This window comes from Vanellus vanellus (assembly GCF_965231255.1).
Source record: "Vanellus vanellus genome assembly, chromosome: 9".
In the NCBI taxonomy this organism is placed as follows: domain Eukaryota; kingdom Metazoa; phylum Chordata; class Aves; order Charadriiformes; family Charadriidae; genus Vanellus; species Vanellus vanellus.
Window position 1 is genome coordinate 10904994 of NC_138914.1, and position 13318 is coordinate 10918311.

The 13318-nt window shown below is 44.4% G+C and overlaps 2 protein-coding genes across 2 annotated transcripts; both read left to right on the forward strand.

Moving 5' to 3' along the window:
* Nucleotides 1-1319: 1319 nt before the first annotated feature.
* Nucleotides 1320-7493, forward strand: THUMPD3 (THUMP domain 3 tRNA guanosine methyltransferase). The gene is made up of 9 exons (XM_082487648.1): nt 1320-1612; nt 2047-2124; nt 2626-3159; nt 4217-4347; nt 4779-4848; nt 5241-5356; nt 5522-5632; nt 5885-6008; nt 6279-7493. The coding sequence occupies exons 1-9, from the start codon at nt 1388-1390 to the stop codon at nt 6408-6410; spliced, it is 1521 nt and encodes a 506-aa protein (XP_082343774.1). The 5' UTR covers nt 1320-1387; the 3' UTR covers nt 6411-7493.
* Nucleotides 7494-10237: 2744 nt separating this feature from the next.
* On the forward strand, nt 10238-12765 carry VHL (von Hippel-Lindau tumor suppressor). The gene is made up of 3 exons (XM_082487665.1): nt 10238-10431; nt 10669-10779; nt 11188-12765. The coding sequence occupies exons 1-3, from the start codon at nt 10257-10259 to the stop codon at nt 11370-11372; spliced, it is 471 nt and encodes a 156-aa protein (XP_082343791.1). The 5' UTR covers nt 10238-10256; the 3' UTR covers nt 11373-12765.
* The last annotated feature ends 553 nt before the right edge of the window (nt 12766-13318 follow it).

The window sequence follows — 13318 nt, forward strand, 5'->3', positions numbered from 1 at the left end:
TCTCCAGTATGCTTATGACCCAAATTCCATGGTTTTAATTCTATATTTTCAGACTTGAATCACAAGTTAAAAATAAACCGATGGAATAAAACCCACACCTTCCCTCTCTAAGGCACACTCTCACACACATACTTCTCATCTGAAAGCAAAGCGATGCTTCAGAAGGCTTAATGGCAAGAGCAGTGCTTCAGGCATCCTGCTTGTTATTAAAATGTCACAGCGGAATCAGAAGGTACATAGGAAAATGAAAACAAACAGTGCTGTTGCCAGTACGCGCTGCAACTGCAGAAGAAGAAGCTGCAGGGACAAGTTATGTTTACATTTATAAATCCAACACTGGGAAAAGGTAAAGACTAAGGGGTTGAAGAAGAGAGGAGGAGGGAAAGTAGTGCCTCTGCGGCTTCATGCAGTTCACACTTTGTCATACTGACGCAGTCATGGTCATGGAAGATATTTAGGGTGGCCTGTCTCTCTTTCTGTGTCTCCTGAAAAACATTTAGCAGCTAGTTTTGTACTTAAAAATCAAGTGTAGTGCTGGAAACATGCCAAAGACAATATCCAGAAGATCAAGGAAATTCAGTACTTTTTATAACAAGGAAAAAAAGGAAATGGCCACCCATGGTTTGCCACCCAAAGGCAACTCAATTCACACAGCAGTCGTGGCTCACGTGTTGTGTTGGTGCTCAGCTGGCAGAGTACAGCGACTGCTCAGCCAAAAACCTGTACAGCCCGACTCAGGCAGAGGAAGACCTCTGCGCTGAGCACAGCACCAGCACCCCTGAGGGGCTTTGGGGGCACAAGGGGGGCTGCCGGCCACCTGCACAGCCCAGGACCCTGCAGCTGGGGCTGGTCCCCTGCAGTTTCCCTGAGGCGCACGGGCCTCGTTTCATGCTCCTCAAAGCAGACATGGAGAGGAGAAACAGGCACAGACCCACGGCCTCCACGGGAGGTTTTGGTTACAGCCGCCTATGTACCGTGCACCGGGACAAAGACCTGCCCCTCTCTCCTCACAGCCAGGTGCCACACACAGACCCGCTCTCCCGCCAGCAATGTCCCCGGGGCGGCAGGCACAGGCCGCAGCCGCTCCATCAACTAGTCTGGGCAGGAACAAGCACCGGCGGAGGGGCCACGGCCGAGCAGGGCCGAGACACCCCTTCGCCGCCCGGGGCCGGGCGCCGCCTGCCGCCCGCAGCGAGCAGCGGGGAACGACGACGCCGAGCAGCAGGGGGCGCTGCCGCGCGCGCCACCAGTGCGCAGGCGCCGTGGCTACGGGCGGCCCGGAAGCGGAAGGGGCGGGCGGGCAGTGGCGGCGCGTGGTGCAGGTTGGGCGGCGGGAGGCCCTGGCGCTGCGCAGTCCGGCCCGGTGGGCCCCGGCCGGCGGCGGGGCATGGCGGAGGCGGCCGGTGGCGCGTGGCCGGGCACGGCGGAGGGTCAGGGTCCAGCCCCGGCCGGGGAGGACGCGGAGCTTACGGCCGTTATCGGCGCCACCGTGCCCACCGGGTTCGAGCTAACGGCGGCCGAGGAGGTGCAGGAGAAGCTGGGATCGGTCTCCAGGATCAGCAAGGACCGGGGGAAGATCTACTTCGAGGTCCCGGCCCAGGGCCTGCCGCAGGTCTGTGCGAGCTCCCCGCTCTGGTCCCTATTCCGCCGGCGGGGCCGCCGCGGCTGTGACCAGAGCAACGGTGGTCCTGGTGCACAGGGCGGGAGCCTGGCCCGTCGTGAGCGAAATGCTTTCGGTTTAAAGGCGATCGGTATGAGAAATGTCAAAATCCCGCTGTGGCCATCTTGGCTTCAAGAGCTGCGTGCAGGTTTACTTTGGTTCTACAAGGGCAGGGGAAGGTGCAGATGGAGAGGTTAAATGAGGGCAGAGCTCTTCCTTCTCCCTTTGCGCATAAAGTGAGAACCCCCATATACACAAAAAACCGTAGAAAAGCGTGGTCTCTTATCTCTGGCTGTAAGATAACAAAATCCTAATTGCAATAAACACAGTCTCTTGGACATACATATGTGGTTAGTGACGTGCCACTGGTTTCTTCTTTCTTCTAGGTCCATCGTCTAAGGTCAGTGGATAATTTATTTGTTGTTGTTCAGGAGTTCAAAGAGTACCAGTTTAAAGAAAACAAGGTGAGCTGCTCCTCATTTTTCAGTCAGTTCTGGGTTTTGGACTTTTTTTTTTAATTTAAGACTAGTTTCAGAAAGTATTCTGTTTCACAAACAATTTTTCTGTTAATTTTATTTGTGATCTGCCACATCTTCTTTGCTGGCTTGTAAAATGGAGGTATGGTTGTGTTGTCTAACTCGTTTCTTCAGTTAAATATGTTGCCTAGGCAAAACCTAGAATGAGAGCCGACACTGTGCTCATAGGTCGCACTTAGACACAGGACAGTGAAGTGTCGCTTCACTTAATTTAGCATTACTGTTTATTTGACAAGATAAATGATGGAATGGGTCCTGTGACTTCAAGCGCAATTCAGTTTAGTTATGGCAAAAATCACACAAGCAGTAACCTTTGCTTAAATGTGTCATGGGTTACATGTTTAGGAAACTAATTCAAGAGACTTAGAAAAAGGATATTAGAGGGAGGGAATGACTTCAAAGCACAACTTTTTTTTTTGTCTTTTAAAGGAAGATGCTCTAAAGGATTTGGAAGATTTGGTTAAAAAACTGCCTTGGACCAATCCGTTGAAAGTTTGGGAGCTGAACAACAGCTTAAAAAAGAAAAAGACAAAACGCAAAAAACATAATCTGCAGAGTACTGCAAGCAAAGAGAAGTTGAATGATGATGGAGAAGAGGAAGCAACCGATCAAAAAGACACTAGTAAACAGGAGGACTGTCCCCAAGATGCTGCAGGGGTAGAACCCAGTAGTGGCCAGGATACAGAAAAGACACAAGGAGTAGCATCCCAAAACGGGGAGGAGGAGGAGGATAATGAACAATCAGATGCTAAAGATGAATTGCAGGGGGGTTCTGGGAGTGAGCCCAAGGCTGGTGACGGTAAGACAGGCGAAGGAGACGCGAAGGTGCTGAAATTCCGTGTTACGTGCAACAGAGCAGGAGACAAGCACAGTTTCACATCAAACGAGGCTGCAAGAGACTTCGGTGGCGCTGTGCAGGAGCACTTCCAGTGGAAAGCTGACATGACTAACTTTGATGTAGAGGTATAGTGCTGTGCCTTGGAAATACCTACATTTCTATTGTAAAAATTCTTTCTTAATTCTGATGCTTAGAGATCTCCAAACTGCCTTCAAAAGAAGACTCTGGAACTAAAAACTAGTAATGCTGAAGTAGTAGTGCTTTGGCTGTCCATAATAGTAGTCTCTTTTGTGGCCCAGTCTGGCCACCTCTCCTCTTCCTCAGGTCCCTCTTTTGCTCTGCAAACACCGTTCTCTCCTCAAGTTAACCAGTTAATATCACTACACCCAGTACAGCTGAGCAGGTGCTCAAAAGCTTTCCCCTCTCCCTCAATTACAGCAAAAGCTCTGGTACGGAGCGTTACGTCCTCCTGTAGCCTTTGGTCTCATTCAGGTGCCTTCTGCTTTACTTTTACCCTCATTAAATCTTTGCTTAATCCATTGTTTTATATGAGTGTAAGTTAACAGAAGATATTGCATGTAGAAGGTATAGTTTTATGGATGAAGGTGACACAATGGGTTAACATTAACTGCCCAGTGTTTATTTCCTATCATAGGGAAAGCAGAGATTCATGAAAGGACGTTCAACAGATGTGCTCCATCTGTGCTACAGGACCACTGTTTTTGAGGGGCAGAAAAACTTTCTTGCAAGGGCTGGCCCACTGTCCTGTAACAATATTTTCGCCTTCCAAATTAATATGGTGCAGCAGACCAGGAATATGATTTTTATTGCTGCTTTGCTGTCACTTGCAGGATTTACCCTACTCCCCCCATACTTATGAAACAAAACTTTTAAACAGTCAGCATAACGGTTATAGCACTTTTAAAAGTCTTGTGTAAAAGATTCGGTGTGAACGACAAAATGCTCATTCTTGTTCTGTGTGAAGGAGAAAACACGTGAAGGCTTTCCTGAATTTTGTCCGTTGTTGCTGTTAAAATGGTGCGTTGCTTTTCTTACAAGAATGCTCTTTAATACTTATTTCCTGGTTTTTAAATTACTATCTAAGAGTCTCATAAATACTTACCAGGTGTGCTATGGGAAACTTCTGTTACTCCTGAAATTTAGTTCAGGTTTTTTCTTTAGGTTCTTCTGAATATTCACAATAATGAAGTAGTTGTGGGCATTGCATTAACTGAAGAGAGCCTTCACAGAAGAAATATTACACATTTTGGACCCACAACTCTTCGTTCAACTCTCGCTTATGGCATGCTTAGGTCAGTGCGATTGCACAGTATTATATTATTCTCAGTTAACAAGTAATTTTGTGTCAGAAATTAGATCCTTTATCCCCCTCCACTGCTTCCTCACAAGCCATTTCTGTTAATTCTTAAAAAATGAAAAGAAAAAAGCATACTTGCTGAAACAGTGTACTTTGTAATTAACAGTGGATGTTTTGCAGCTTAGTAAACATTTGCTGTGATCCATTAGCCAATTTTCAAAATACTGTATTGCATTCTTGAAAGTATTTCACTGTATTGGTGCTTATAAAATGCTAATTAACAAATGGAAAAAATAATCAGATAGAAGCTTTTTTGGTTAAAAGGGTAGAATCAGAGTGATTAAAGTACTTCAGTTTTCCTTCCTTTCAGAAATTCACGTTTTTAAGACTTTTCTCACCATATCTTTTCTATTTTCTATTCCTCAGACTCTGTGATCCACAGCCAACGGATATCATAGTTGATCCCATGTGTGGTACAGGTGCAATACCAATAGAGGTGATTCTCCCTTTATTTTTTAACTTAATAAAACTTGACAGAATCTGCAACTGAATAATACGTGTAAGTTTTCTTGGTAATTAACTGAATAGCCAAGTCCAAAATTATCTCGCCAACTCTTAAACAGATACACTTTTTGTAAATGACCTCATTTTCCTTCCCAAAGCTGCAGCATGAAGAAACTAAATCCAAAAGTATTTTGAGTTTTTAAGATGCATCATAGCTATAACAGATATCTGTTACAGAAGTTTAAAATCATTGATGTCCACTTCCAGTTGCTTTGTTGTATTCTGTCATATTTGAGTAATCCTTCTGCTTGGTTGTTTGGTATTTTTGTTTTAAATTAAGCAATGTTAATGCTGATGTTGCTTATTATCAATATTTTCCCCTAGGGAGCTACAGAATGGCCGAGCTGCTACCATATTGCTGGTGATAACAACCCACAAGCTGTAAAGAGAGCAGCAAACAACATCTGTTCTTTACTAAAGAAAAATGAGAATAAGGAAAGGTGAGAAGAGTACCAGTGATTTTCTTTTTCTGTAGTATTGTACATAAAGAAATCCATTTGCATTGACTGTCTTGCTCATATTTTCCTCTTGGTAATGTTATAGAACTCAATTTAAAAATGCTGCTCAGTAAACCATGTCTGAGATAAACATCTTTGCTCTTGCAGCAGTACTTCCCCGGGCATACCCTTAGACATCATTCAGTGGGATATTTGCAATCTCCCTTTGCGGACTGGTTCTGTGGATATTATTGTGACAGACATGCCGTTTGGAAAGAGGTGAGGTACCACCGGTAAAGTTATTGCTCTTAACTGGCACTACTGCATGTGCTTGCCTGTCCAGGGTTAGGGTTCTCTCCAGTTAGTTATTTAACTGGGCCTAATTAAGAACTATTGATGTACTCTATATTAAAAATGCGGGTTGAAATTAATAGTAAATGTGGTCCTGAATAAGCTAATCCATGTCTGAAAGACCAACTACACTTAACTGTTTCTCAGTGATCACAAAAGGGATATTAATTTATTTTGCAGGATAGGGTCAAAGAAGAAGAACTGGGATCTCTATCCGGCCTGCCTTACAGAGATGGGCCGGATCTGCACACCAGGGACAGGCAGGGCTGTGCTGCTTACGCAGGACAAGAAATGCTTTGCCAAGGTATGTACTGTGAGAGAAAATCAAACCTGTTTACATATGAAAATACATTGAGAAAAAAAAAAAAACAGTAAGCTGACTTCATTACAGAAGATAGTCTATTCTTAGAGCAATAATTAGTAGCATTTAAACGCAGTTTTGGACCTGAAGAGTCATTTGACGTTGCCATTAGATGTGATTTAGAATAATCAAAAATAATTTCTAAAGCAAATTTACACTTATTATCTTACCTTGAAGCCCCACCACTCTTTGGCTGTTTTTTTTTGATTATAGGCCTTGTCACGAATGGGACACATCTGGCGCAAAGGTCAGACCGTATGGGTGAACGTAGGGGGACTTCATGCTGCAGTGTATCTTCTGAAACGCACCTGGGAAAGAGCTGAAGAAAAAAGATCATTCTGGTAACCTGTGTGGAAGAAGACAAAGACACGCCTCCAGAATTTATTGAATAGCGGTCTAGTAAAGCAGATACCCAAAAGCATAGGTCTGTCAATTCCTAAGAAAAAAATAAGCAACCTGTGTAGAAATTGTGTAACACAAGTATTAAACCAGGGATCAACTTGAGAGCTACCAGTTGCACTGTGTGTTCTGCAACCTTGTTATTTAAGTTACCTCTTTCCTCCCTGGCACCCAAACTGAAATTCAGTAGTGGAATTAGTAATGCTTTCCTTTGCCTGAGTCTTCTCTGCCACATCCAGTGTAGTTTTCAGTTAAATGTTTATTGCCTCTGCTTATAGTAGAAAACATGTTGAGGCAGCTTTGGAGGTGACAGTGGATTTATTCCCCGAACTGTAGAAATCGTACATGTATCTTAAAATGACTGACAAGACTAGCAAGACTGTCATCTTGAAGGGTTTAGAGGTAGTATCTCTTTAATGTAGGATTTTTGCTAATTGAAGTTTTCTAATTGTATACCGTTGCCCAAATGTAAACTAAGATAATAAACCAGTATTTGCGTTTATGGTCTGATAAGCCAATGCCAATTAGTGAACAGTATGCTGATGCTACTGTTTTTCTTACCTGTTACCTCAACTTAGCGCTAATTATTAGTAAATGTCTAATCCATATTTTAATGTACCACTGTCATGTGTGAGGGGATTAACGCACACAGCCTTAGCAACTATTTGTAGTTCCTATTTGAGAACAGAGATACTTTTAGCCATTGCATTTAAAAGTTCATGATTTCCATGTCTACTGTAGACAGATTAAGGTGACAATACCTTTAAACTTGTGTGATTTAACTGCTGTAGTTCTGCTACAATATTCATAAAAATATATTACCTGTTGAATAACTTGAAGTTGCAAATATTTTTTTTTCTGTAAATATACTGTGATTTCTCAAACCTCTTACTCTTTGCTCATCGGAGGATAAAAACACTAGTTACCAGGTTGCCGTTCTCATTGAAGTGTATTCATGCTAAGTATGTGTAAGTGTTTAGAGTTGAATTAACAGGTATTAAAGTTTTAGAAGTTTTGCATATGAGATAAGTTTTAGTTGTATTCTTTTTCTGGTCCATGTCCAGTAAAGGATAATGCAGCCCATTATTTACTATACAGTTGTGTTCTGGATGAAATAGTGCCAACAGCGTCCATTTAATTCTTGCCCATGCTGTGTGGCTTCTATGACAGTGTCAAGGTGATGCACACTGTTGTTGCATGAGGTGGCTATTTAAATACTCTTAATACTTTGTTCAAACAAAGGAATTGCCCTTTTCTTTTACTGCTATTTTTTTTCCTGGGTTCTGATAGCTTCACTCTTCACGGAATCACAGAGTTTTCAGAATTGGAAGGGACCTCTAGAGATCATCTAGTCCAACTCCCCTGCTAAAGCAGGATTGCCTAGAGTACATTACTCAGGACTGCATCCAGGCAGGTCTTGAAAATCTCCAGAGAAGGGGGCTCCACTACCTGCCTGGGCAGCCTGTGCAGTGCTCTGTCACCCTCACTGTAAAGAAGTTTTTCCATGTATTTGAACGGAACTTCCTGTGTACTAAATTGTGCCCATTACCCCTCGTCCTGTCACTGGGAACCATTGAAAAGAGCCTGGCTCCATCCTCCTTCAACCCACCCTTTAGATACTTGTATGCCATAATAAGGTCTCCCCTCAGCCTTCTCCAGGCTAAAGAGTCCCAGCTCTCTCAGCCTTTCCTCATAAGGCAGATGCTCCAATCCCTTAATCATCTTAGTTGCCCTTCACTGGACTCGCTCCAGCAGTTCCCTGTCCCTCTTGAACTGGGGAGCCCAAAACTGGACACAGTATTCCAGTTGTGGCCTCACCAGTGCAGAGTAGAGGGGGAGAATGACCTCCCTCGACCTACTGGCCACACTCTTCCCTATGCAGCCCAGGATTCCATTGGCCTTTTTGGCAACAAGGGCAGATTGCTGGGTCATGGATAATTTACCGTCTACCACAACCCCCAGATCCTTCTCCTCTGAGCTACTTCCCAGCAGGTCCGCCCCTAACCTATACTGGTGCCTAGCATTCTTCCTCCCCAGGTGCAGGACCTTGCACTTGCTTTTGTTGAACCTCATTAGGTTCTTCTCTGCCCAGCTCTCCAGCCTGTCCAGGTTACGCTGGATGGCAGCATGTCCCTCTGGGGTGTCAGGCACCCCACCCAGTTTGGTATCATCAGCGAACTTGCTGAGGATACACTCTGTCCCCTCGTTCAGGTCATTAATGAATATATTAAACAAGATTGGACCAAGTATTGACCCCTGGGGGACACCACTGGTTACAGGTGCTCTTGAAGAGCAGATAACCATTGACATTTAAAGTTGCAAGTACTGAGTTTCTCTAAAAACTTGTCTGTCATTGTCAAAGGCAGAGATGTTAAAGGAGCCAAATTTGGTTCCTATTGCCATATGTTGTTTCTAATAGTCACAGCTTGAGTTTCAAAACTGATGTAGATTTGCACTTCCCTTTATCACCATTGAGTGCTGCTGTACTCTCAGTAGTTCTGAAAATCAGGAGTTACAGAGGAGTCTGATTTTAGGCACTCATTTCTGAAACCTGGCATAAAAGCTCAGATTTGAACGTGAAAAGAATCCATGCATGTAAGCTATTTGGGAATATCTGAAAGTCTCGGACACAATGGCTAAAATTACACACCTCTTTCATACTTTTCTATATAAGTAAGAGCCTAAAAGTACTTGAGGGCATAAAGGTTTGAATGCGATTTACATGCCTTTTGCCTTGCTCCTGACAACCTTTTTCGTCAGAAGTTTCGATGTAATGGGTGTTTCCAAAAAAAGTTCTGGGTTTGCAAAATTATATTCTTACAATGAAGAAAGTAAGGAGTTCTTGGGTTTAGAGAAAATAATTCCGTTATTCAGAGTCATTTCCTCATGATATCCTCAGAGACTGAGGATGCAACGCCTTGTGTAACTTCCTAGTGACATTTTCCTCCTGATAACGTAACAACTTTCAAGGGGAGGAGTAACCTTGCCAAACAGAATCACCACAAATTTTCCCTCTTTCCTGTTCCAGTGAACTGTACAACTTAACCTGGATATATTAGTCTTAAAACGCATTAGTGCCTTGGTTTGTTACTGGTTTGTTCGGGGTTTTTTTGAAGCAATAGGACAAGAGGAAATGGCCTCAAGTTGCTCCAGGGGAGGTTTAGGATGGATATTAGGAAAGATTTCTTCACAGAATGGGTTGTCAGGCGTTGGAACAGGCTGCCCAGGGCAGTGCTATCACCATCCCTGGAGGTATTAAAAAGATGGGCAGCCGTGGCGCTGAGGGACCTGGTTTGGGCAGTGTTATGTTGATGGCTGGACTTCATGATCTTAAAGGTCCCTCCCAACCCAGACAATTACATGAAAACCAAGTGCAGTAACATTTTAAGACCTTACAGTGCACATTCTGAGGTTTTGGTTTTTTTTTTTTATTATTGAATTAAAAATCAATTAAAATGCCAGTCGTGCCTTTTGGCCTGAAAGGTTTGGTGATAGATAGATAGATATGCATACCTCTGCCCCGAGCTGCACAATTTAACGCCATTTCCCTTAAAGATGACCCTTCAGGTGCCACACGCTGAGGAATAACAGGGTTTGGGGTTTTTTTTTGTTTGTTTTATTCCCAATTAAAGACAATCGGGCTATGCCAATCCCCACCCCACAGAGACTGGGCCCTGCGCGCGTTCGCTGCCACGGCGGCTCGGCGACGCGCATGCGCGGGGGGAGGGGCGGTCGCACCCATCCTCGCGCATGCGCGTCGTCGCGCCGCCGTGGCGGCGAGCGGTTGCCGGGATGTCGCCACCGGCGCCGGTCCTTCGCTCCGTCAACACCCGCGAACTCTCGAAGGTGGTTTTCAACAACCGCAGCCCTCGGTCCGTCCTCCCCATCTGGGTGGATTTCGAAGGCAGGCCGTGTCATTACCCGGTTCTGCTGCCGCGCACCGGGCGGATCATGCACAGCTACCGGGGTGGGTACGGCCGGGCTGAGGTAGGCCTTACTCCCCGGTACTGTCTGGAGGGCTCATTTCTTCATCGTTCCTCCTCCTCAGCGTTCCCCCCCCCCCATCCTCAGGGACATCCCGGGCGACCAGGGTGGCAGCAGTGGCCTATAAACAGGGAGAGAAGATGAGTTGCTGAGGGCTGCCCCTCAAAACTGTGAATAAAGTAAAAATAAACAGCTGCCTTTCCACCTTGTGCTCTCCCAGGTCACCTCTGGCTGTTCCGGGATGCAGGGACAAACGATGGCCTCCTCGTCAACCAGCAGGAGCTGTTCGTAGCAGCTCCCAACGTGAATAAGGCAGACATCACGCTGCCAGGTAAACGGAACGGGACTGTGCATGTTGTGGGAACCGGTGAACTTTATACTGGATCTCTTTGGACTTCAGTGTAAAGAATCTAGTGAGAAATCGAGTATTTGAATAATGAATTCTCCTTACTCAAAAATGGGAAGAGATTATATGGGTTTCTAGACAGACCTGTGTTGTTGCAGTCTATTCGTTAGAGCTATTCACTGACCTCTCATTTGTAGATGTCTGATGGGTTTCGTAAGGTGCCTCACAACAGGAAACAAGTTCTTTTCCTCTCTTTCTGGAAAGTCTAGCATGTTGTAAATAACGTTGCTGCGTGTTATGTTCTATATTCACAGACAGAAGTACTGTCTGTGTTGGAAGCAGCAGCTAATGAGAGCCCTTGTGACAAGGTTTTCTGTGTGTTTTTATCCTCAGTGTTCACCCTGAAAGAGCGATGTCTCCAGGTTGTTCGCAGTCTGGTCAAACCGATGGACTACAGGAAACTGGACATTGTTCGATCATTGTATGACGATCTTGAAAATCATCCTGATATTAGGAAGGATCTTCAGCGTCTTTCTCTGGAGAGAAGTGAATTGTTGAGGAACGGAATTCTGGAATAACATCATTACTCACTCCAGATTCTATTTAAATAGCAAACCACTGAGTTTAAGCAGGGATAGTCACCACGAAACATGCCAAGAACTGTCTGTATTTTAAGTTCTGAAACATAAACTCAGTTAAATTGTGGAAAACTTGCTGTGATGGTAAGTCAGATCCAAAAGACTAAACTGCACGTGGAAGCACATGAGGTTCTTGATGGTTCAGTTCCGTACTTTAAGTGTATTGCAAACGGATGACTCTAGAGGCCTCGTGCGGGTGAAGCTCAGTTTATTTGGACAATTTCAGGACACTGCATAGGGACATAGATCGGGTCATCTCTTTGGAGAATGTGTGTACAGATCAGCTTTCTTTGTATTAGAAAGTAAATTACACCAAGGATTAATTTAATCCAGACTGTAATGATTATAAGTGGCAGACCAACACTAGTTTTGCTTGAATAATTTTTGTTTGATGGAATTTCACTCTCTCATACTTAGCCTAGATTTGGCTGTGAATCACAAGGCGTGGGGGTGTTTGTGTGTGCAGGGTTTTCCACCACCACCTTCTGAGGACCTGACCCAAAACGTTATGTTGGTGGAAAGATGACGTGTATATGCTTGGGATTTTTTCTGCCTTTTGCCTTTTCGTTTATAAACCCATGTCATATCCACTCTGAGGCTGGCAGATTTTTACACAGATCATACTGAATGCCTTATTTGTCCTTCATGATTGGACTCTCGCCTGGTTGATCTCAAGAGGATCCAACCTAGTCAGACCAGGTCCTAGTTTTGGGGCACGTTTCTCCTCTGCAGCTGCTTCCCCAGTTGCCTGTACAGGTAGATCAGATAGCATTCCTAGAAAGTAGTGCTCCGAATCCTACCTTTTCCCATCGCAATGCAGTAGTTCAGGTTGTAGTGGGAGGCCTTGTTGGGGAGCACAGACCACTCACGTTGTGTCTCCTACGGAACAGAGCGCAGGGCTGTATCAGCTCACACAGGCCTATTGTTCGATCCAGCTCAGAGACAGATCCATGCTTTATTACAGGCTAGATAAGCAGAGAAAACATTTCTTTACCTATATTCTGTTCCCCCCATACCTCAATTAGAACGTGCATTTGTGTGAATGTGCCCATGCAATTCAAAGCAGCGTTGCTTTCAGCAGATACATGAATTGTCCACTAAGTGAGAGATGTAGTGCTGTTCAATGTCAGAAGCAGGTTGAGAGGAGACTATAGCAGGTTATTTCTGTGGCATACATTTATTTCCAGTTATACATTCTAAGAAAGAGCTGTGAAACTAACTGAGAATATCAATGTATTCTGTAAGCATGAAATGTCTCCCCTTTTTGTAGACTTGTTTTTTCTTACATATTTGAAGTGTATAAATTGAGCTTTGTCATAAAAATGTAAATCTGTTCTAACTTTTTTACTCTAATTCTGTCAAGTAATTTCACAGTGCTCATGACCATATGCTTGTATTCCTGCAAGACTCCTGACAGTGGTTCTAGCTGATCAGTAACAGATACTTTTGGATTGCGTTTACAAACTGTTCAGCCCCCTGTTGCTGCAGGACTGCTTTGTGGCTATCACTAAACTGTTATCACAACTCTAGGTAGTGTCTGTGCATGAACGTAGTAGCTACATTACAATTTCTGCTTTTACCACCATTTGCAGATCTCTTTCAGAGAAAAGTGAGCCTGTGCAGGCCTTGGGAGCAGACATCAGTACATCACCCAGCTCCTAGGGAGCCCTTAGGGTAGAGAGTGCCACACTCAGCTCCTGCAGGTGCAGTCCTACAGGTACCTGAGAGGAATTTCTCTCCTGATGTCCTTGTGATGCTATGCATTATGATGGATGTGGCAGCACTGCCAGCCAGTTGCAGAAAACTGGCCTGCTTGACTCCGTAGTTTTTCTTTTAATGTAGTAGGTATTACGTCTTAGGTTTAACAGATGTCTACCTATCACAAA